Source organism: Diabrotica undecimpunctata, chromosome 1, assembly GCF_040954645.1.
Source record: "Diabrotica undecimpunctata isolate CICGRU chromosome 1, icDiaUnde3, whole genome shotgun sequence".
Taxonomy (NCBI): domain Eukaryota; kingdom Metazoa; phylum Arthropoda; class Insecta; order Coleoptera; family Chrysomelidae; genus Diabrotica; species Diabrotica undecimpunctata.
This window is the reverse complement of record NC_092803.1, coordinates 150,300,964-150,327,839: the sequence shown is the minus strand read 5'-3', so window position 1 is coordinate 150,327,839 and position 26,876 is coordinate 150,300,964. Positions and strand designations below refer to the sequence as shown.

The window sequence follows — 26,876 nt, the reverse complement described above, 5'->3', positions numbered from 1 at the left end:
AGTGCTTGTACAATTTTCTTTTATTATCCAATTTATTCTTTTTACGTTTTAGGTCTACCAGTTCTGGTAAATATTTTTCATGTAAAACTGGAAGTTTAACTCTAAGTCTACGATTATTCAAGAGTTATGCTGGACATTTATCTGATCCTAATAGCGGTGTGTTCCTATATTCTAATAAGGCTAACTGAAGATCTTCACACTTTCTGAAAATATTTGTTTGCTATCTGGACGGCTCGTTCTGCCTGCCATGCCTACCATTTGCTCTAGAATATCTAGGGCTAGATGTAACAAATTTAAATTTCAATTCCTTAGAGAATTCTCGACATTCCTTAGAGCCAAAAGGCATATTATCAGATACGACATAGTCTTAAACGAATTTATTATTGACTGGGATGTTTTGGCCTGCAACGGAACAATTGCAATCCACTTTGTGAGATAATCCATTACGATTAAATAAGATCTTCTTCTATTTCACAAGTATCAGCCGCTATTTCCCTGATATTTCTCACAATCAACACAATTTCTAACCAAATCCACTATGTCATTATTCATATTTGGTCAGAACAACAACTGGCTCGCTCTTTGCTGTGTTTTTGTAACCCCAAAATGCGTTTCATGAAGCAACTTTAACATTCTATACCGCAAAGAATCCGGAACTATAACTTTAAAAAAATTTCACCTTTAATTACAATGCCATGTTTTTCTAAATCTAACAGTTGACTTTTTAATCTCTCTTTAATAGCTAAAGGGACCCTTTGCCGGGGCTTAGGCACGGGAACAAAATTCTCTTTGAGTTTTAGTTTGCATTTTTAAGGACATTTACCTAATCCAATGAATACATCAATATTTTGTTTAATAAAGTCATCTTTTGTTATATTTAAATCTATGTTATCTGCTCTTTGCATCAAATCTAAATCTAAACATCTTTAACTATACCAAATTCTAGTTGAAATATTTTCCTTTTAAATAAACATTTTAGTGTAATATGTAATACCAACAGGAACAGGTTTTATTTTAAATCCCCCATAAGCTTCTAACCTCATTTTTCACTGATTAGTTTCATCATTGCTATTGATTTTATTCAAAAAGTAGATTCATATACTGTTTACTTGTGAACCTGTATCTATTTTAAAGTATATTCCATATTGCTCAATTAATAACCTTTCAGACCATTCCTTATTTCCTTTTATTTCATTTACCTCAATTGATGTTACCATAAATTCTTCCTGTTCACTGTCCATATCTACTTCTTAAATCTCATTAACTTCTGTTTGATCATGTTGTTACACATTTTCTCGAAATGGTTGTAATACAAACACTTATTGCGCAGTTTACCAAATGCTGGACATCTTCGGAACTCATGAGCACGACCATATTTTCTGCACTAACCACTTTTCCTTGAGTAATTATTTGAAGCTTTTTCCCTTGTCGTTTGATTACAGGTAATATACTACATGTATATACTTGGGTGATATACTACAACCTTCTTTTATTCCTTGATTGGTTTTTATCGAATTTGCTTCGTTTTGCTGTTTTTTGTTTTTGTTTATAATTTCGAAATAAATATATTTGATGTAAGTTTAGATTTGGTGTTAGTTATATTGAGACGCGTGTTGTGATACAGGTTTTATGCCCCATTCAATTTGAAAGCATTCAATCCCGTATTCTCACATTTATTTTGTTTATTTTCAGTTCCGATTGAAGTCAAACTACTAAAAAGAGAGTATTTTAATCGATGGTTTAGCTTAAAGCCCTATTTTCTGGCTAGTACGATAGTAAACATTCCAATGTTGGTAAGTACTTTATTATGCTATACAAAATTTTACTATTGATTAAACAGAAATTATTTTTCGGATCGGCACTTATCTTAGATACTGGAAAATAAGCTGACTTTATATAAAAAGAAGGCATTTATCCAACACATACACACATATACTACAGAAAACACAAAAGGAACATTGGGTTAACAAACTCAACAAGCGATTTTTTTCTTCTAAATTCACTCTCCGTACAAATACTCTAAGATTTGTTATTTTTATTTATGTCATAAGCAAACGAGGCGTGGACACAGAATATTGGTTTATAAAGAATCAGTAGGTTCACTCTCGCATGTCCACGGTTCCAATTTTGTATTCACTCCTAGGTAAATGCGCAATAGATTTGGCAAAAAATGCTGCTGTTGTAAGATTTAAAATATTCCATCAATTTATTCTTAATTATTTCCAATTCATTATAAAGAGTCGAATGTATGATCCTGCGACTTCTCAATATGATGCCGAGTAGATTTTGTAAAATGAGCACCTACCACTCTTTCAAAAAAGAAATTTACGAGTTCACTTTAAGTATTGGACTTTATTGTATGGATGAATTTGAAATGTCTTGTAGGGAGTCTGCGTAACTCTATATATCTTACATTCATATTAGTATAAGATTCCACAGCAGGATCACTACGTCAATATCGTAGTTCATCAAACTCCCATCAAACAAAGTTAGGGCGCAACGACACTGGTTTGACAAGCAATAACATGTACTTACTATAATACTTTTTGACTGGCAAGCTATTATCAGTATATGAGACGATCCAATCCAATCAGTATGATCACTTTACACTTCCGACTTGTCATGTTATATCCTCTTCTTTCATTTGCTATGTCGCATGTTAGGATTCGATCAGTTGTTAATTTTGTACTTAGCCTGAGGCCTTTTTTAAGTCAATAAATCAAAATTTGTCTTAAGGTAAATCTATTTTTATCCATAGCACCCTATCACATCTCGTATGTCGCTATACTTTCATTAATATTAAAGATACTGAATAGTGCCCTTTTAGTAGTCGCCTTGTTTATTTTTTCTATCTGAATATATTCGTTATATCCTTCCCTTTCATTTTCTATGTCGCATGTTAGGATTCGATTAGTTGTTTATTAGTACTTAGCCAGAGACCTTTTTTAAGTCAATAAATCAAAATTTGTCTTATAGTAAATATTTGTATTCATAGTGCTCTATGATATCTCGTATGTCGCTATACGTGCATTAATAATGAAGATACTGTATAGTGCCCTTTTGGTAGTCGCTTTGTTTGTTTTTTCTATCCTAATATATTCTTTACATACTTCCCTTTCATTTAACGCATCACACGCTCCAATGCCAAAATGTCTCAACAGCATTTTTATAGTTTTTATTTAATTATATTTAATTTTGGTAGATGTTGGTAGTTCAGATTTCTTTCCTAGGTGGCGTAGTTACCTTATTGGACAAACAGTGTGACTTGCCATCCTAGCTTTTTATATAGATAGATTCTACCAATTTTAAATGTATGTAAAAATTTGTGTTTGACTAACTATGTGATGAACGTAGTGATCCTACAGTGGGATCCCAGGCTATATGACATTTTCTCATTTCAATATTTTGTTATTAATAAGTTGTGATTGTGGAAATAGATATATTCTATTCTAACTTGTATTCATAGTTCGCCATTTTTGTTTTCTATAATCCTATTTTTATTATAATTGGTATTGTAAAATGAAATCCTCAAAATATAATTTATAATTCGAATGTATTATTATTTTTTCATCTATAGAAATTAGTTTCCTCATTAGCTCTTTCGACATCAGTTCTTCATTTTATGAGATTTCTCACCAGAAAACAGTCACTGTTTCGACTGTTCTTTGGTTTCCGGTGTGTAAATAATGCACACAGGTTTCATCAACGGTGATAAATCGGCGAAAAAAATCGTTCGGATTGCACTGTATCATCGCCGAAAGCGTCTCCGAAGTGGTCACACGTTTTTGCATTTGATCGATTGTCAGCAAACGCGGCACCCATCGCGCGGATAGCTTTTTCATGTCCAAATGATGATAATGTTTACGCGTTCGTAGGAAATGTTTAGGACCTCTATTAACTCGCGGAGCTTAATTCGACGATCTGCCATAATCATGTCAGGGACTTTGTTGATCATTTCCGGCGTGGCGACTTCATTTGGCCTCCCGGGACGCTCATCATCAAAAACACTCGTACGACCACGAAAAAATTCAGCTTTTCAAAATTTTATTGTTGCTAACGAAGGTGCAAGCTCACCATAAACTTCGTCCAGGTCCGCTTTGATCTGCACATTCGTTTTACCCTTTTTGTGGAGGAACTTAATCACCGAACGATACTCTTTTTCCATTTCTCCGAAAACACAAAATTTGCTTGCTTTCGATGGCTGTAAAAACCAAACTTATTGTTTTTAAGACTTAAAATTTTGACAGACGTCATGTCATGAATGGCAAATGTCAACACCGAAACCAATTCGGTATCAAGTAGTGCCATTTATCAAAGGCTAGTTTAATATCAATCTATCCTCGTATAAGCCGATGGCGAATATACAACATATCTTATTTTATTTCAAAAGATACAAGCACACATAAAGACATAAAGCTCCAGATAAAATATACTGTAAATTTTTGTAAATGTAATTTTTTTATAATTCACCAACAAATTCTACAGCTAAGACCCGTCAACTTTAGAAAGACACGCTTTAATTAATTTGCTCATACTACATTATTTCTGTCGCAAACACTTACTTTAATCGATTACCATACTGATATAGAGTTTAATGGCCAATATCAAAACCACTTTAGGTATCAAGAGTTAAAATAAAAAACCAAACGCCATTGTCCGCCACTCTTCGATTTCACTTTGTATGTATCCTTTAAATGCCAATTAACTTTATTTCTAAAAATGTCATAATTCACAATAAACTTACTTTTAAGAAAATCATCGATTTTCTTTGCATTGCGTTGAAGGGCTTGTTGTATTATGGAGTCTGGATACTTACTTATCTTCAGAGTATTTAGGTACGTTGGAAAAATAGTTGCCACGACATCACCCATCCAAGTATTCACCGCACCCGACACTGCTTCACTTCGGTGATCGGGCGAGAACCGGTATATTCCATATTATAACAAACAAGATATGCTCACTTGCCGTTCTAATTTTAATCGACTTTTCGCATGACGTAATAGCGAGACAAAGTCAGGGGACTTGTGTGTATCTTATTTTAACGATGCATCATATGGCAACGTTGTTCCATTATTGTAATGAACAACTTCGAAACTTAAACTGTTAACGGTAAGTATACCTCGATGCCATATCTTGCACTAAGAAGTCATAACTAGTTACTTTCAGTGAAACCGTGGTTTGAAAATTAATAAGTAATTTGTAAAATTAATTAAAGAAATATATGAATCTACGATTTGATTGTGTATATTACAAACAAAATAAATATTGCTACAAAACATAAATTAAATATAAAAGACCGGTAAAATGTAAAGAATTTGAACCACAAAGGAAAAGCAGGTCATACTTTAGACTTTATGAATATCATTTAGACATTTATTTTACAATCTTTATGATTTTTCTCTTGCGGATATTGTAATTATCTTTAATATTTTTATTTAGAATTTGTATTTTAAAATACATTTTACATCTAAAAAAAGTAATTTTACATCTTCGCTAACATTTCCATATTTTGCAGTTTCTATTAAGTTTTTTTAAATAATTTTTTGTTATTTTTAATGTGTCTCCATAATAACTACGAAAAATAGGTTCCAGTTCCCTACATTTAGTTACAAATTCCAGTGTTGGTTTGAGTAGCTAACTAGAGGTTTGAGTTGGTTTCTGCCCTCAGAAACGTGGTTTACCCAAGTAAACGATTTATCATTAGCGTCCGGAATATATCCAAGTATTTCTTTTTTTGTAACTTAAATGCAATGAAACCGGCTAAATTTTCCAATCCATCCCATTCCAGGTCTTTTATATTCGAATTAATAAAATCTTGATGACTGTCAATTATATCTTCAGGGTTAATTTCTGTATCACCACTAGGAAGGTTTAGCGAAGAAAAGATCTCTTTAGTGACAATTTCATAATTAATTATACTATTAGTAGTAATATTCCATTGTTTGTCAGGCAATCTCAAGAGTTTTTCTTTTAAACAATAATCAGCTTCTGTAAAATGTTTTGATCATATTCTCGCGGTTTCTACATGCAATTTGTCTCGCTGAAAACACTTGAAGACCCATACTTTACGCATTTGTTTGTCTCTAGGAAACACAAAAAAAACGACACTTCGAAAAAGTTTTACTTTTTTTATTATAATTGTTTAAACAACCCACCACTGCACAATACATTATGACAACCAAATAATTAGTCTTCTTTATAAAGTAGCTACAGGTAGTCGAGAGGAAGTAGAGTACGATAAATAAATTAGGTGGTATTAAAACAGTAAACTGAATGTTTTCACAACAAAATTTATATAACAATATAATATACAAAGTATTTACTACATCAATGAATAAATAAAAGTATCATTCACTACGTTTTGAAGCACACAAGATAGCAACAGATAGAGCATTTAACTTGGCGTCATTAAAGTTGTCTCGGGCTTACGTCACAGGTGTGCGAGAGAGATGCAAGAACATGCGCGTTGACTTATCTTGTTAGTTATAGTATCATGGGTATATTCAGTGTGGTATGGCCGTTGCCTGCCACGACATCCACTACCAATCTCAGAAATTTCAAGGGTATCTGTTTTACTTTTCCTGGTGTAACTTTATTTAGAGGTTAAATGTACAGAATGACAAAAACATAACTTACCGTGATTGTGATCCAACGACTCACAATTCACGTAATTAACGTTACCAAAAAATGTTTACCCTTGTTGCTTGCTTTAGTTTCTGACAGAAATATGGAATATAATATACGATTAAAACATAATACAAATCAGCTATTAAACTGGCCTCTAGCTTTATCGTTGCCAAATGTACAACAGCATGGCTTGAGAAGTAGAAGTGACTTTGACAATACAACATCTATAAAGCATAAATTCGATAATCCATCTACTTTTTATTGTCACTGTCGAAACAAAAGTATTTTTTATTTAATGATTATAGAATATAAAAGTTAAAATTTACTTACTTTAATTCAGCATTTTTTTAGGTTGGTTATGGAATGATATTCATAACAATAGTATTTTTCATGACGGGCCAACCAATAGAATGGGAACGATTCTTTATGTTTACTATAATTGCAATCAACGTCGGATTTTGTTCTCAGGGATTAGGATATGCAATTGGTGCCAATTGTGGTATACTGGTAAGATTATTTAAAATTATTAAAGCATGACTATCACTACTACGTACACAATGGTTTAAAAAAAAAAAGAAACAAAAAACTAGTCATAATCATTTTTTGGTCGATCTGTCTAATATCTTTTATTATCCTCCCGTCTCCTTTCGAAGGTTGGCGATCCAAATGGCAATTTTCACCTCTCAACACATTACTTAAGTATTGTATTTTCCTTTCTTTGATTATGCTGAGTAATTCTTTTTGTTTACTCATTCGCCGTTGGTAACTTTTTGTACCATCTGGCCAACTTTACAAAGAGCCACTTCAATTAATTTGCTCATACAACATTATTTCTGTCCTAAACACTCACTTTAACCGATTACCACACTGATATAGAGTCACGGCCAATATCAAATCACCTATTAGAATGGCATTCATTCTTGACGCAAGATCAATTAATTTAGAAACTGAATTATGCGGAATCGCTCATCAGATACCCGATTCAGGTATCTACAAAATCTGTACCAACTATTGATGAGAACTAAGTTGACACTGTACACAAATATGTCAGTTTTTTGTTGTTTTCCTAGCAAATATAGTTGCAAATTATATGCAAATAATCACTATATAGAATTAACGTAACTAACTTTTCACGTTAGTGGAACCTAATTAGTTCCCACATATTGTATAGTATATTTGTAGCATTACATAGTTTCTTTGGAATTTGGACCACACACATGTATAGTTGGTTGCCTAACTATAACCACACAATCTTTTCTCTACATTTCATCTCATATAACTAATTTTAAAATAAATTTAAAACACTGATGGTTGATACTGTTATATTAATTTAAAAATTTTTTACTCTAACAATTTTAAATAACGTTGGCTTTTGTCTTAAGTAGACACATACAGTTATATTGACTACTCTGTTACGACTTCCGTCCTAACTTGTCAACATTGTCATTTCAATCAGTTGCTTCCATAAAGTCCTCGTAGACACACCGTCTCAGGACTTGCAACTTCAACGTGGAGTCATATGTCGCCATGTTACCTAATCCAACGGTAACTTTAACATCATAAGTATTTATAAGATATAATGTCGAACAAATGTAACTAATTATTTGTTAACGGGTTTTTACCCATATATTTAGTGGCTACATTCATGTACTCCTAGTAAGTATTAACCACACTTTTCTTTAACCTTGGTCAAAAATTTTAACTTCATGTTCTTTTTAATTAAGTGGTTACATATTTTCTGGGACACCGATGATGGAATGATGTATTCCGAAAACGTTTTGTCTAACACAGCCCGTTTGGGTTTTTAAATATATACCTTTTACAAAGGATTTTAATTAATTTTTTAATATAAGGTATACAGCCAAATACAGGAACGTAGATTCCTTGTGGATTTATTTAAAAGGTTGTTGCCTTTATGAGCCATAGTTATGTTATGTTTAGCTAAAAGATTCGTTAGTTGTTAGAATAAACTTTTATGTATGGAAGAGTTGTATACGTAGTATTGAGACTGTTGGGTTTATTCTTATTTGTATTGTTATAAAATTTATTTAGTCTTGATTTGAAAATAGTTTCGATTAGATGTTTGGGATATGCATTATTTAGAATGGCATTTTTTGCTTTTTTTATTATTATTCAGATTTAGCCATACGGCTCACACTCCCTCTAAGGGGAAAATATACTCATCTCAGATACCTACGGTATCAAAAAGATTGAGCTCTGGTGGGACTCTTTCCATGTTATCGAGTCCTAGGTGACTTGGTACGTCGGTGTATCTCCCAAAAATTTTCGCACGCATCTGGACGTCGAAAGTAGCACAGCTTTCTGCATGATCTTATATAGATGTTCATTTAGACCCCGCTTTTTTATGTTTTCTAGGAGGTTCTTCGGAATGACCCCAGTGGTAGAAAGAATAATAGGTATCGTCTGGGTACTTTCCATTCTCCATTTTCTCCTTATTTGTATTTCCACGGCGATTTTGGCGATCTTTTCGTTGTACTTAACACGTAGATTATTGTTGTTAGGTATCGCCACATCGATTGGCGTTGTTTGTCTTGTTAGTTTATTAACTAGCACGAGATCTGGTCTATTATGTGCTACAGTTTGGTCTGTGAGCACAGTGCGATCCCAGTATAGCTTGTAGTTGTCATTCTCAAGCATACTCTCAGGAACGTATTGATAATATGGGAGATGGTTTGTTTGTAACAGTCTCAGTTTAAAAGCTATCTCTTGATGGAGGATCTTCCCTACTGAGTCATGCCGTTCCTTATATTCAGTTGCAACAAATGCCTGGCAGCTCCCGGTAAGATGTTGGATAGTTTCTTGGGCTTGACATCCATATCGGCATTTGTCGTTTTGGACCTGAGGGTCTTTGACGATATATTTCAGGTAATTTTTGGTGGGTATAAGCTGATCCTGAATGGCGAGTAATGAACCTTCTGTTTCGGGGAACATCTTTCCTGATGTCAGCCAATAGTTCGACGCTATATTGTCGACATAGTCTATTATTATTATCCAGATTTAGCCATACGGCTCACACTCAATCTAAGGGGAAAATTCACTCATCCCAGATACCTACGGTATCAAAAGGATTGAGCTCTGGTGGGACTCTTTCCGTGTTATGGAGCCCTAGGTGACTTGGTTTGCTGGAGTATCTCCCAAAAATTTTCGTACACACCTGGACGTCGCGAGGAGTACAGCTTTCTGCATGGCCTTATAAAGATGTTCATTTAGACCCAGCTGTTTTATGTTCGCTAGGAGGTTTTTGGGAATAACACCAGTAGTAGATAGAATAATAGGTACTGTCTGGGTACTTTCCATTGTCCATTGTCTCCTAATTTGTATTTCTAGATCTCTATACTTGGCGATCTTTTCGTTGTATTTAACACGAAAATTATTGGTGTTAGGTATCGCCACATCAATAAGCGTTGTTTGCGTGGTAAGTTTATTAACTAGTATAAGATCCGGTTTATTATGTGCCACTGGTTGGTCTGTGAGCACAGTGCGGTCCCAGTATAGCTTGTAGTTGTCATTTTCAAGCATTCTGTCAGGGAGATATTGATAATAAGAAAGATTGTCGGTTTGGAGAAGTCCCAGTTTGTCAGCTAGTTCTTGGTGGATAATTTTTCCTACTAAGTCATGGCGTTCTTTATAATCAGTTCCGACAAACGCCTGGCAGCTCCCGGTAAGATGTTGGATGGTTTCTTGGGCTTGTCATACATATCGGCATTTGTCATTTTGGACTTGAGGATCTTTAACAATATAGTTCAGGTAATTTTTAGTTGGTATGACCTGATCCTGAATGGCAAGTAGGAAATCCTCAGTCTCGGGAAACATCTTTCCTGATATCAACCAGTAGTTCGACGCTGTATTGTCGACATATTCTTGGCTGATCTCATTGAGATGTCGCCCATGCAGAGGTTTACTCATCCAGGTGCGCATTTTTTCTTGCTTAGTCAGATGGTTTATGCTCATTTGTTGTTCCCTCAGTTTTAGCGGCGTTGTGTCATCTACTGCGCAAATTGCTCGATGTAAGGTAGATGTCTCAGCCTGCACCTGAAAATAAGTTCTTAAATTATCAACCTGTTTATCCATTATTATTATTATAATTATATATTATTATTGAGTTGGTCTGTATTCTGGATCTGTTAGTTTTATATATCTATCAGCAAAACTTATAATTACAGACTTTTTATGGGAGAATAGATGATGAGATTTATAGTTGAGATATCGTGAAGACCATGTTTCTTATGTAAACCACTGTGTTATTATTGCGATGTAAGGTGATATCCAGAAAATTTATTTTATTATGTTGTTCAATTTTTATAGTAAACTGAAATCTAAATGACACATGGTGGATTCTTCTAAATCTTCCAGAACCAGTTCAGCAATGACACTAGAAATACTTGCACCCATTGCATATCCATCCATTTTTTGGTATATTTCGTCCTTATATAAAAAGTATGTTGAGTTTAATGTTAACTCTACAGATGATTAAACCCTTTTTTGAGACTAGACCACTTTCGAAATAGGTCGATTTTTATTTTTAAATTATGAATGACATTCAATTATTTAAATTTGTTCCACTCTAGCACTCTATTGTTCCTCTTCTACCAATTCATCTCATAGGAAAACATATTTTAAAAAAATAACTGCACCATCTTGCAGAAAATAATATGTATTCATTTGGCAAATTACGATCATTTTTATTTGGAAAATGTCTGTAAGGGCAGTTATAAATTAATTTCGTAAAAAATTAAAATATCTTTGCCATGTAAAAACCTCATCGAAGCTCCTATTCCAAGCCAGGTTTCCCTTTTGTTTATTAGTTGTTTGACATCATTTTTTCATATATTTTTCTTCAGTATATACAGAGTGATTGTATTAAATAAATTACATACATACCTCTTGTTGTATAAATTATTTAATTTAAAAATTAAAATATTTTTTGGCCATCCCCTATAAACAATTATGTTGTTTAATAAAATAGAAAGTTAAGGTTTGATTTCATTACAGCATACCATCATTCGCTGATATGCATATTTCTGCTTCTTGGCGTCCTTATTTTATTTTTATTGTACTTTTTACTCTGACCGTTTTCACGAAGGGATTTCTGCCTCTAGACGAATGACGTGGATTCAAATTATAAATCGGCGCATAGTCGCCTCGTATTTCGGTGAGACTGTGTAAAAATATATTTATCTGTAATATAAGCAGACAATAAAAAATAAAATAAAAGTACTCTACCAGGAGTAGTTATTAACTGCAAAATTATCAATGACTAAGATGTATAATAATACAAAGTTTTAATATTCTCATCGATATTTACATTTAGATGAGCCTGGTAAAATATGTACAGTCGCTCAGATAAAGTTATCATCGATGCATTCTTTGCGTAAGATAACAATTTTTGCCTGAGCAACCGAAACCATAAACTAGTTTATCCCAATAAATTTCGTTTCGACCGTCCAGTGGTTTACAATTGGGTAGGCAGGTATAATATTTTATATTATTTTAAACTTTATTTTTAAACGAAATATTGTTTATTTGGATGAAACCTGGTATGGTATTCATGACACCGCGAAAAAAGTTGGACGAATAATAACAAAAAGTGTTCTAATTCATTACCGCCCAATAAAGGACAGAATTATAATTTTACACTGCGGTGTAGAAAATAGATGCATCGACGATTTATTATTAATATCTGTAAAAAAAATAAAGACGTGAATCTAGATTATTATGAGGATAGGAGGGTTCAATTTGTGAATCATGGTTTGAAAAATCTATATATATATATATATATATATATATATATATATATATATATATATATATATATATATATATATATATATATATATATATATATATATATATATACATATATATCGCACAAGAAGTTCGAGCGTCAATTATAATGCTTTCAGCTATCAATATGATGGAAATGAAGTATAAAAAAAGTTCAACTCAGGAACCATAGATGTAAACGTTTAATGTTTTTTTTTTGAAGAAAAAAACAGAAGTTAGTTTTTATAAAACTAACTTCTGCAGCTGAAGAGCCAGCGGAACCCTCTAATCAATTGGAATATCTTTACAAAGCCGTGTAGTAAAATGTAAGCGACATTTTCAATACCTCTCTGATGATACCATCCAAACATATGCTGAAACATGTTTATGAAGAATTGTGTTCTAAATTGTCTAAATCAGAAGCAATTGTAGAAACATGTTTATCAGAGTGTCCAAAGCAATCTGCTACAAGACTATAGGAGAAACATCTTACCTACATGACAGGACAGAGAATTATAATTTTACACTGCGGTGGAGAAAATAGATGGATCGATGATGTATTATTAATACCTACAAAAAAATATTAAAGGAACCTCTTCTTCCGAGATTACCTAAATATAGTGTGATTATCATGGACAACGTATCATATTATTCAAGATTAATGAGAAAATTCCAAATATTACTTGAAACAAATTACAAATTCAAGAATTTGTTTGAGAAAGATTTGTACTTTGAAGCATCATATAGTAAAAAGGAATTGTTGGAGGTTGTTGACAGTAGACAGTACCAGAAGGAATATGTTGTTGATAACTGTACTCGCAGTAATCGGCATACCGTGCTTGGTATGCCCAGTATTACAATTACTTCCTCCTTACTATTGTAAATTGAACCCAATAGAGTTAATATGGACACAACTTAAAGGTAATAGAAGAAGAAGAAACGTGGCTCCTAAATTTTTGTCTACTGCTCTCCAGTTAATTAGAAGAGAAGTCACAAAGATCACAGCAACCAACTGGAAAAGTGTAATCAAACATGTAATCGCAGTGGAAAATGACTATGTTAAATATTTACCAGCATTAACCAAATGAACTATAAATATAGAAGATACAACTGATACTAGTGATAACAGTGATTATGAGTAGATTATTAAGTTCTTATTTCCAACTAGGTGTTAGTTGAAACCTTTATTTTTATTGTAATTGTACAAATTCTCGTTTTGCTTATATATCTTTGAAAATAGAGTACAAATACACTTCATGATAGAACAAAAACATACAACATAATTTAATTTAAAATAATCAAAGTACAGGTTAGGTTATTATAAAATACCTGCTAGATATATAAAAAAGATGTTCATAAAAGTTTTAGACCTATTACCCATTTTTAAATTATTGAGATACTAAGTCTTCTCTCACACGGTGTCAAACCAAAGTTGTTAACAGAATACGCTGTATATAATTTAAAAAATTAATTCTTTATTTTTTTTATTACAATAACTAAGTTATCAGGGATAAAATGTGATCATAAGTTTTAAAACTTATGAGCAGTTGTGTTATTAAAACGTTTGTATACTAAAATACTTGTACATAAAAAATTTATTTAATTGTATGTGATAATTACTTTTATTAACAATTTTTTATAGGTATTGTTATTTTACAATAAGTTCTATTTAGCCGAGTCGATTAGTGTTATCACTTCCTAGATATATCACAGAAGTTAACAACACCAATATTTTTTATTTAAACTTTATAGAAAATGAAACTTTTTCTTAAATAAAAATAAAAACTTTTATTTAATTAAAAATTAGATATCTACGCTACTGTTCAATAAAGTAGTGGTAACTCTAACAGTGTTGCCATTTTAGTAGTATTTTACTCCTCTGGTTCCTATAAATTTTCTCACGAAATTACGTGTCGACTCGACTATACCAGTGCATTTCGGTGCATTCGTCGTCTGTTTGTTTCGCAACGATAGAAAATACATATTTGGGCCGAATCCTGATTGGATTTTCGATTTATATTCTAATTATATTAGTGTTTATATCACTACATCGAGTATTGAATAAAGTTTCAAATGAGGCAGCACACGACTCATATTCTCATTTAAAAAAAATCTTAATGCATAATACTTAAACATATTCCAGCGTATGGCATAAACATGTTTTTAATTGCAGTGTTAAGCGACTTGAAAGTCATTTTTATTCAAAACATTTCTGGTTTTTAAAATGTGATATATTTATAAACTTGTTTTATAAAAAATTACTTCCTTATCTAGCACTTTCCGTATTTGACTTATAATTACATTTTTTTAGAGCGGATCCGTGGTTGCACCGCACGTTTTAGCTATCCTTCTGGCGTTGTCTGTGTACGGAATGGGCTATAAAGATGGTATAGAACCAATGATGAAAGCCTTCATGTCTTTAAGCTATGTACGATATGGCCTGGTAGGAATATCATCGACGCTTTTAAACGACAGGTCGGAAATGGAGTGCAACGACATATACTGTCACTACAAGTAAGATATATACCAAATATTGTATTTTTCAGGTACTCCATTAGCTTATAGAGAAAACTTTGAAAAGAAAGCGTAGTCATCGGCGATATTAAGCATTTTTCTTAAAATTCGAGACACATAGGGTTAATAATATGGGAACTAAAATAAACGGCGTGGCTTGGTACAGTACCGTCAAAACTTTTAAATTCAATAAAATTTAAACGGCTACAGTTTTAGATCTGTATGACCAATCTACTTGTACCTTAGCTTCTTTCAGAACCAAAATAAGTCAGGATCAAAAGCATCCGATAATTGTCATTCATCACTTGTCAAAATGTACTGTGTAAAGTAAAGAAAATATTCAGGGTGAAGTTAAAAAATAACATCAATTTAAAGGTATGGGAGAGCTCAACGGGGATAATTCTCAACGAGAACTGTTCCCTTCTATTCAGTGAAGAGCAACAAGACTTCCGACAAAATACATTAACTATTGATGCCATTTATTCATACCCAGAGGACAAAAAATTGGACGAGAGCAGACAGAAGACCTATTATAAAGACAAGAAAAGTCACATGCTGAAAATCGAACGATAGCAGCTAACCTTGTACCAATTAACTCCCGCACCAAGGGTCTATGCGCTTTTCCCGAGAAAATTATTATTTAGGGAAATATTACGTATATAATTATTTAATAATGCATTTATCTAGTTGTCGTTTTTATGGTGTATCATTGACTATTCTTCGGTCTTTGTTTATAATTCGCATACTCTGCGTATTACTTATTTAAATTAAATTGACATTAACGAATCCGTATACCTTTATTTCACCTTTACGAAAATAACAAGACTAAAATCAATATGATTTTTTAGGGATCCACAAAAGTTATTAGCTGACATGGGAATGAGCAACAATATACCAATCCATCAGTTTGCTTACATATTCGGTTACACTCTTCTATTCAGAATCATAGCGTACTTATCATTGAAGTACCGAATGACTTCCGAACTAAGAAACAAGTTGGTGTACTATGCGGCGAAAATTGTCAAGCAGAAAGAAACATGAATGTCCTTTTAAACTGTAGGTCTATTTATTTTCTTTGTAAGTTAATAAGGAATGCAATTGTGATTGCCGTGATGGTGTAAGAAGGCGTACCAATAAAGCAGTGCTTTAGAGTATTGACTGTACTCCTTATCGTATTTGTTTAAAATTTTTATTAGTTATTGCCAACGTAAATATTATGTAAATAAAATAATGAATATTTTACTTTTTTTTATAAATATATTTTTAATAATATCTATATTTCATACATTTTATACCAAATTATGCCAAACACATTTATTATACGGGTTTTTATGGTTATTATTAGGTATATAAGGTAATAAATGTCTGAGATTCAAATACCCATTTTCAGTACTTTTAGTACCGAATTACTTTTGTTAGCACTTTCAGCACTTTTTAATCAGTTTCTTTGAATTATACAACATATCACATCAATTATTTGGACTTTTATTATTATATTTGTGCACAGGTATTTTCTTTTTAATATTTTTAAAACTGGTTTGAATTCTATTGGAAGTGTTTTAACACACTAATACTCCTTGGTTGTATCAATCGTTTGAGGATGATTATTTTCACTGTATGTTAGTCGATCATTCTTGTAAATCAATGAAAATATTTTCTATTTTAGTTTTCGATACTTTTCTATTTATTTTTTCCTCTAGGTTCATTCTTATTGGTTATTTCTATATACCTACCGTTTGTATATCTTTACATTTTTTTTTCTTTATGATGTTTCTTTCTTCAACATAATCCATCTTTTTGAGCTATGTCTTACGGTTCTTTAGCAGTCATTTTTGTCTCGCAACCACAAATTTTCTATTCGTTGTGTCCTTTAAAAAACTATTCCCATATTTCTAATTTTACGCGTACCGCTAATACTTCTGAACATTCATCGTATTTTTTGCAGGTCATATACATATCATTTTTACATTTGTAGGTTTCTAGATGTATATTTTTTTCTTTTCTTTTTCACCTCTTCGACATCGTTTATTTATTTTGGTATATTTATTTGTATTCTTCATTTATTGTGCCCTTCCAAAACTTTTCTTCTACTTTTAATTTGTCGTCTAATGTCAAACCATTGGAACTAGTCTGTATAACTATTATTCTTTTTATGCGTTTTTTTTGCGTTTCTATGATTTTGTTTCCTTTCTTTATCTTACTTATAGAAATCTATCAGTCAACTATATTCGCGTAAAGGGACTACTATGAATGGTGGGATTGGTAGTGGTATACTCATAAGTAGTATCATCTCTTCATGAAATTTAAAGAGCAGTTTTTAATAAATGAGGATACTGTAAAATATTGGCTTTAAGAAATTGGAAACCGTTACCCAACCTATATAAGGTATTTACCTAGATTTTTATCTTATGTTATTATTATTACTTTCTAGATGTCCCTCGTCTACAGAAAAAACGTACATTTCTTGCTTATCAGGCTTCTTTTTTTTATTTTTTTTTAGAATTTATATCGTAAAGATTTAATTTTGCAGAGTAATTAAGTAAAAAGAGTTAAAAAAAAGTAATCAAAAAGAAGAAAGGCTTGTCAAAATAATCTTACGAAAAAATAATATAAAATAAAACATTTGTTAACCCATTTTTGCAAACAAACAGAATGTAATATATGAATTGCAATATGTGAAAAAATATTCATCATAATGCTATAATTTGTCACCCACTAACTTGTTTTTATGTGCAGTGTACACCGGTAAAAATATGGTAGATATAACGTGCGATTTCCATCAACAAGCATTAATTTTGATGACATTTGAAATTAACCTCTATTTACCCTTAACTTTAAAATCTACCCAGTAAATCTTTAAAAATTTTAGGTATTCTTAAAAATGTTAAAAATATTTTTTTCACTCTAACCATAATTTTTTCAAAATCATAGTTTTAAATTTTTCAAACTTTTGGAACCCATTATTACTACTTATATCGAAAGTACTACCGACCTTTTTGTAGACTAACTTCTTGAGTTCATGTTTAAGAGAGTTCCAGAGTCTCAAGTCTCATTTTTATTTAAAAAAATATATTACAAATTTTTCAAGTAAAATTAATCGTTTTTTTTTTGTTATTGTATGTTGAGTTTTTAAAATTATTCATTAGGGCAGGATGGGGCATTGTGAACTATCTAAGGAAGATATGCACATATAGGTAAACCAAAAATATTATTTTTTAACTTTAATCAAATGAAAGGCAGATATCGAGCACAGTTTATTAATTAAATCTTGCCCAAGTACTTTCGCTCCTAGAGCATCTTCATGGGCATTTCGTCAAATTTTGGCCTATTCAACAATCTATTGAGAATCTCATAAACATAAAATTATACATTAACGATACACAACACAAGGACAAACAGTTTAAAATTAAAAAAACAACGACGAAGCTGTACATATTGGTTGGCATCAGAGGAGAGAATGATTCTCTCTCCTGATGCCAACCAATATGTAGAGCTTCGCCGTTTTTTTTTGATATGTTTAGAATTCAAAGTAGCTCTATATAAATTAAAAAATTGTTTAACATTGTAACGATTAAAAGCTTCAGTCCCTGCAACAGATGTTGATTCGGGTTTACGTAATGAAAGCTTTGCGTGCCGTTTTCTAAACCTACACCTACAAGTTTCTTTGTTTTGTTGTATGGCTGTTTGGAAAACTAGGTGACGAAGATCGAGAAAAGTAATGCCATATAAACGCTTCTCCATGTCTAAGATATAATTATACAATTCTTCTTCCTGTTCCTTGGTAAAAACCGTTTTGTAGAAACCTAATCCCTTTTCGCCAGGAGAAATTCTTGTTATTTTTTCTTTGCTTCTGCGAATCAACGTTGCTTTCTGAATACCAAAAACTTTACTAGCTTTGAATAGCCCATCTCCTCAACTTTGACTGTCTGGATAGCATTCTTCAAGGCAACAAGAGAACAAGATTCTTAGTCAGTTTTTCTCAAATAATATTGTATCATTTCGAACTGCAAAAAAGAATATAGTTGAAAAAGTGCCAAGAAAATATAATGGGGTAATGTGAACTACAAAATATGGAAACTACAGTATAAAAAAAATTTAAAGTAAACATGCCTACTTACCGAGCAATCTTTAGTCAAAAGTAGTAAATTCCTTAGATCAGGAGCGACGAAACACGTGTTTTAACTTATAACTCTTCTAAACGGGCACCCTGTATACATCTGCATACAATTGCAATTCTATAAAATACCAATTACCAATCAATCTTCCAGTAATAATTTTAGTATCATCACTCATGATTTTTATTTCCTTCTTTTCAAAAATCACACGAAAACCTTTTTCTTTAATTTGTCCTACAGATAATAAGTTGTAAGAAAGATTGTCACAAACAAAAACAGCATTCAAAGTAACTGAAAGTCTGTCTTTAGATATAACTGAGAAACTACCATGAAATTTTGCTGCTACAGCTTTACCTACCTTTGCTAGATTTATTTGTCTATTCACTGCTTTGGAATTAGTCAAAATTTAAATGTATTTTGACATAAACAGGTGATTTGTACAACTACTATCCACAATTAGATGTACACTATTTGAATCACAGCTGACTGCAACTACCAAAAAATCCAATTTTTTTATTTTTAACATTACTCATATTAGCAGTTTTATGATTTTTTGACAATCTTTTTGGACATTTCGAGCGAATATGCTCCATTTCATGACAGTAATAACAACGAACTTATGTTTGCCCTTACCGGTATATTTATCATGACCAACAAAGGCATGCGAAGGAACAAATACACTAGCAACTTTCTTTATTTTTAACGATTATCTCCTACCATTAACTTATTTTTGACAAAATTTACCGTAACTTTTGACGGATCAGAACGAATAAAATATTCATGGATGTTACAACTAAACTTAATTCATCAGGCATTGCAGATAAAAGTGTGGTGATCTTTTCACCAAAACACAAACTTAAAAACACTTTTCTAAATTTCTGCAGCTGGGCCCATAACCTGTTTATGCAGGTTAACAATAAAACTTATTTCTTTTCAAATTAAATATAATAATAGTGTTATTATTAGTAAACTGCGTAAGCAATATGACTTCAATATGAATCCAAAAATAGTACTACCTTTAAAAAAGAGAAGTTGCTTCGTAAAACATTAAAGAGCGGAAAGAAAATACAGGTAATTATCTGCCTCAGATACTACTTTTACAAAATTTGTGCTTTCTACACTCAGGTGCAAAAAAATCGATCCATGGGTATTATTTGCTGAAAAAAAAAACGTTTGAAGATATTGGGTGGAATGCATAATACTTAGTATCTGCTAATGCTTCAAGTAATTCTACATTTTTGTAGTACTTGCTACACTTACAAAGCATTTTGCTTTCCTCCGTAGTATTTGCTACTATTTACCAGATACATAGAAAGATGTACTACGCTTTTGAAGTATTTGCTAGTTTAGTAGAATTTGTTTCAGTTTAGGTGAAGTTGGTGGATGAACGACTTCGGCGTAGATGTTTTTTGTTGTTGAATTTCTTCATAATTTGTTTTAAATCCAGATTTTTTTCCAATGCAGCTTCCTTTTCATGTTTAATTTTTGGGATCATTCTTTTATCAAATAAAATTTGATAATTTTCAAGAAGATTAACAAACAATACTTGCTCATTTTTATCCTCGCCTAACTCTTTTGTCGCTTCGGAATCTGATCCGCTCATTTCTACTCACTACTCACTTATTCTAATAATAATTATTCACAAAACACAAGCATAGGAAAAACCACATAAAAAACTAGTTCTAATACGATTGGTGTGATGCGTACAAGGGCACTACGGCTGGCGCTACGTTTAGTAGTAGATTCTTCAGGTCAGTAGCAAGTACTTCGGTTGTGTAGTACGGTCTTTTCAACAAAGCACCTCTTTTATGTACCTTTCTTTTATGTAAAAGAAAATGCTACAAACTAGATACTATTTACTGAAGCAATAGCATCTACTACGTTTTATGCATTCCACCCAAAATTTTTAAATCAGGTATATATGTAAAAGTATATGTTAGATTAAAATAATTTTTACAGATTATCCAAAAAAATCATTTATTTATAGAGACATCCGCCAAAACTCAAAAATACAAGAATATTCAAAACTTTCTGAAACTAAGAAAAACATTGATAATAAATCAATATCGAGTGTTTCTCCCTCGGGCCCTTATAACAGCCTGTTCACGTCTAGGCATTGAGGTAATTAACCTCTGGATATCAAATTGATCCAATTGGTTCCATATTTCTTGAAGAGCCGCTGCAAGTTCAGCCAAGTTGTTTGGACGTGGTACTCGTGCTCGAAGACGTCTTCCCATCATATCCCATAGATGTTCTATGGGATTGAGATCGGGACTGCAAGCTGGCCAGTTCATACGGACAATTCCCACCTCCTCTATATATTGGTTTACGATTCTAGCACGGTGAGGACGCGCGTTGTCGTCCATAAAAATAAAATTAGGTCCAATGAAAGGAGCAAAAGGTACCGCATGCTGATCTAAAATACTTGTTATATATCTTGCAGCAGTCATAGAACCTATATCTACAATAACTAAATCAGTATGGGCTTCTGACCTGATACCAGCCCAAACCATAACAGAGCCCCCTGATAACTTATTCTTTCCGCAATATTACATTGAAAATATCGCTCTCCGTGTCTTCTCCAAACCCTTTCTCGGCCGTGGTGACCTTAGACAAAATCTGGACTCATCTGAGAACAATACATTACTCCAATCTGCATCACTCCAGTTTTCATGTTCTCTTGCAAAAGCAAGGCGAGCTCTGCGATGTTCTATGGATAGTATTGGAGATAGGGCTGGCCTTCTGGATAATAAATTACCTTCTACAAGTCGTCGACAAACTGTCCATCTGCTTACATCCACATTTCTCACTTCGCTCAGTCGATTTGCCAGTTCAACTGAAGTTAGATGCCGATTTCTCAAACATGATGAGACCAGAAATCGATCATCTCTTTCGGATGTTACCCTTCTACGACCTGATCCTGGTCTTGTTGTGAAGTTACCGGTGTCGCTAAAACGCCGAACTGCTCTTTGAACCGAAGATCGACTAACACCCAATATTTCAGCTGCATAATATTGGCTACGACCATCTTGAACTAAAGTCTCCGCCCTTGCAGCATCTGTCGGAGTCAGAGACATTTAGGAAGGATAATTAAATAAAAATATAACACGCTTTGAAAATAAAATCACTACACTAGTATGGTTGTTGAATTAAAAACAACATTCAATAAATATCTACTTGCTTCAGATCCTTTTTAACAAAAACCTGAAATACCAATTTGTTTTAAGAAATATAAAAAGCAATATTAAAAATATTATTTTACTTCTCGTATACGATGGTACACCTAAATTTACATACGTAATTTAATGTCTCTAAAATTATACAACTTCAAATTAAGAAGAAATAAGGAATAGATCGATTTTTTTGCACCTGAGTGTATTTTCTTATTATTGTTATTGTTAGGAGTTTTAAATTTCATGGTGTCTTTTTTTAAGTATATGCAACTAAACAAATTAGTGCATAACGTAATTTTTCAAAAAAAAACCTTATTGGTTTCAACTACATCCGTACGGCAATACTTTATGACCTTGACGGTAACCCTTAACCTCTATTTGAAGATTTACATTTGTAGTGAGCTACCAGTTTCGAACAGTTTTATCGATAAAATGTAAATGTTAAAACATAAGAAAAATTTAAATTTTCAATCACAAATAAGTCTTAAAAGTATTGATTTTTGAAACTCTATAAAACATTTTTCGCCTAGAATATATATTTCTATAGATTCCTGGGGTTATATTCAATATAAAAGTTCCAACCCACCAGTTGAGTTGGATTTCACCTCCAAGGTAAAAGAACACTTGGGAATAGGATAGATTTTAGTTGTCAAGGTATTTCCTACTTACTGTTAAAATTTAAAGAAAATCAGTATGTGTTGATGGAATTTAAGGTTAAAAACCTTGCTATACCGCACTATTACATATTTTAAAAAAGATTTGTGTAACCTTCGAGTAACTTAAGGTTTTGTTATCCCTCTACAATTATTTGTTGTAACTTCTGCGTATTTCTGAGTGCAATAGGCTACATAATCTGTATCAGTATTAGATGTACTACTAATATATACTCAGCATAAGTGTAATATTTATAATTTTTATGTATATAATAAATATGTTTGAAGTTGTAGTGTGTTTTTGTTTTCCTACTTTATATTTTATCTTGTTTTTTTTTTGTTTTCTTTTAATTTTTCAGAAATTCGAGATCTACATCACTCCTTTCCGATAGATGAGTTAAAAGCGGAAATCCAGAAAAAGGGGCATACAGTAAGGAACGTTACAAACGTCAGACACAGATTGAGCCGTGAACTATTACCATTATTTTTTGTGGACCTCTAGCCTCAAACGAACAACAAAGAAATATTTGAACTACAGTATAACCAACATTATAAAATAAGGGAAGAATCACCGAAAATTAAAAGAAATATACCACAATGTACACGATGTCAAGAATATGGTCACACTAAAACGTACTGTGCAAAACCATATAATTACGTAAAATGCTCTGGATCACACAACACAAAGGACTGCAAGAAACCAAAAAAACACGCCAGCAACATGCACTAACTGCAACAGAGACCATCCTTCTAATGACAGAGGATGTTCTGTTTATCGTAAACTATTAAATGTCAGATACAATGACAAATTAAAACAAATCACCACTCAAAATGCTGTTAACAGTCCAAATGTTAATATACCTACCCAACATGATACTTATAATTTCAACAGAATCAGTTATAGAGATGGTGCCATTGGAAACATAAAAGCAGATAACAAAATTAACAACAATGAATTAGCAGGTAAACTATCAAATTTCCGAAACAGATTTAAAAATATGTTCTCTCAACTCTCAAACCAAAATAGCATGATTTTAACCATGTTAACTACATGTCAAAATTACTTAGTGATAAAAAGCTAACTTATATTGGCACAATAAAAAAAATAAAGCAGAATTACCAAAAGATTGTTTGCCAAATAAAAACAACATAATAAACTCTTCCAATTTTGGATTTCAAGAAGATTGCACACTGGTATCATATTGCCAAAAAAAAACAAATCTGTGATCCTAATTTCAAGCATGCACCATGACGATGAAATTGATCATGAAACAGGAGACGCTAAAAAAACTGAAATTATTACAAGGTATAATCAGACCAAATTTGCTGTTGACCGATTAGACCAATTGTGTGAAAAATATGTGTCGAGAAACACTCGTCGATATCCAATGGTGATTTTTTATGACCTTTTGAATATAGCAGTAATAAATTCTTTATGTATTTATAAATCTAACCATTTTAACAAAAAGGTTGCAAGGTCGGATTTTATAGAAGAACTGACATGGGAATTAATTAGACGTCTAATTGAATTTAGATCTAAGATTCCCCAAGTCCCTTCGGAACTTCGTCGGCGCTCCCGTGTTCTGTTAGGCATTACAGATGTGGCAACACCGCTCCCTCAGACAAGTCGTTGTATATTTTGTGATCGAAAACGCGATAGATCAACCCGAAAACAATGTGAAAAATGTAAAAGATATGCCTGCAAACAACAACGGAACTCGACTAATACACTTAGCCTCCTCAATGAACATGATGATTGCCAGCACATGCTTCAGGCACAAAGATATTGCCAGCTAAAAGAACTAGAGAACTATAAGGCACAAGCAGAAACGCGAAAGTTCTACAAGAGGATTAACCAGAACAGGAAAGAATTCAAACCTAGATTATCAATCGTTAGAAATAGAACAGGGGAGATCATTGGTGATCAGGACTAGATACTAGAAAGATGGGCAGAAAATTTCGAGGAAAGGCTAAATATAAGAGGTGAGACATGGATCCACGAATCAGAAATCCAACTCGAGGACATTGACGACGAAAGAGAGAAAGATAACATCCCAACAGAGGTAGAAGTCATTACAGGTGTCTCGCAAGGGTTTTGAAAAATAAATCAGTTGCTGATACTTCCTCTATTGACAAGCGAGATAAACATGTCCCAAAAAACAAAACCCCTGAGCATAAAGAGAATGAAGTAAAGGAGTTCATTAATACTTTTCCAAAATACGATTCACACCACACCAGACACAAAAGTGAGACAAGACAGTATTTGCCACCTGATTTGAATTTGGCAATAATGTATTCCGAATATAAAACTAAAGTCATCGAACCTGTTTCTAAATACATCTTTGAAAAAATAGTCACTGAGGAGTTCAACTTATCATTTCATGTTCCTATAACAGATTCATGTAAGAAATGAGATAATTTCAAAGTAAAAATAGAGGCTTGTGAAAATAGTGAACATTCCCAGAAGGCCGAACTTACCACTGCCAAGGAGATTCATTTAAGAAAAGAGAAAAGTGCCATGAATAATATGAAAATTGATATACAGTATTCAAAAGAAAACAATGACACCACAGTAATTAGTCCAAAAACGTTCTGAACTTTTTATTTCATTTTGGTATTTAAATTAAATTTTAATTAAATATACCACTTACAAAAGAAGTGTTTTATACTTTGATGTTTAAGTTTTTTTAACTTACATGGTATACAGCCATCTCCCGGGAATTATCATTTTTAGGCTTATGCTCAATTTTGCTCTACACTTCTTACGATTAGCCACACAACGGAGTCACACAATATTAAATTGGATATATAGTTGATCTCCAGATGTTTAGATAAGGCTTTTCCAACATTCTGTAAAATCAAAACTTTAAAAAATGTATCTCCCTACATAAGGACTTCTGTTTAGATCAAACTCTTGAAGAAAGAGATTTGTCACCACTATAGTAAGCTAAACTATATCAACTGTAAGCTGAAGGTAACGTATGACTCTACTCGAAACGTTAGGATATATTAATCTCACCACTTTCATGCCAGGTGTTCAGGATAAGGTTAATTACTTTCATCCAATTAAATTTAATATACTTAACAACAAATTAGAACATTTAATCAACGATAAGATTAGATCTGATCAACTCTCTGGTTCTAAATACGAAAAATTTTCCAACTTTCCATCCAGGACCAAAAATCTCTCTAACGTTCAATTTTCTGCAGAAAAACTAAAACTCCTAAACTTCAATCTCAAACACTCCGCTCCTACTAATTTATCTTTTAAAGATCTAGAGAGACTTTTAATTCAGACCGATACAGTCATCCAAAGTTTATCTATTTTTCTCACACAAAAAACTTGATAATAATATTGCACAATATTACAAATTGTGCAATACTTATAATTAATCGTTTAGGGAAGATTGCGCAATGATTGAATGAAAGTTTGAGCGAGCTTAATTTTTATTCTGTCATATTTCTCCATTGCATCGAAAACATTGCGCAGTAGTTCATGTGTATAGATACCTTTTTTTTTAATGGCATAGACATTAGTCATTCAGACAGTTGCAATGGATTCTCTAATCAGACAAATACACAACTCTATCCCTAATAGAAAACTAACGGATAATTAATAGAAGAATATACGACAAGGAAACTTACAGGGTCACTCGTCTAGGGGCCCATCAAGACATTCTTAGTAGACAAACAAAACTGGATGTGTAGATACCTAGTGGATGGCATTAGAACATGTCTATTTGCCACAAAATATGCGCATTTCATATTATTGTACAAAATAATGTAACGTTTGGATAGAAAGCGCGATTCAACCTTGTACAATAAATGTATTAGACAATATTATTGTAGGTCTAGGGGCCACCTTTCGTTCAATCATTGCGCAATCTTCAAATATAAGCCTTAGACGATTTATTATATTGACAATTCGCAAAACTGCGCAATATAATTGATCGTCAAGAGGACGCCTTATACTTGGAAAAGCCCCATCGAATGGCTATTTTGCAATTGTT

At 32.4% G+C, this 26,876-nt stretch overlaps 1 protein-coding gene across 1 annotated transcript in view; it reads left to right on the top strand.

The window, feature by feature from the left end:
* The window catches only part of LOC140432361 (ATP-binding cassette subfamily G member 4-like), a 168,063-nt gene extending 144,907 nt beyond the window's left edge, over positions 1–23,156 (top strand). The window contains exons 9-12 of the mRNA XM_072520209.1: positions 1,693–1,793; positions 6,979–7,134; positions 14,723–14,925; positions 15,774–23,156. Coding sequence (XP_072376310.1) covers positions 1,693–1,793; positions 6,979–7,134; positions 14,723–14,925; positions 15,774–15,966 — 653 coding nt within the window. The 3' untranslated portion in view covers positions 15,967–23,156. The remainder of the gene's footprint in view (positions 1–1,692; positions 1,794–6,978; positions 7,135–14,722; positions 14,926–15,773) is intronic.
* Positions 23,157–26,876: the final 3,720 nt, after the last annotated feature.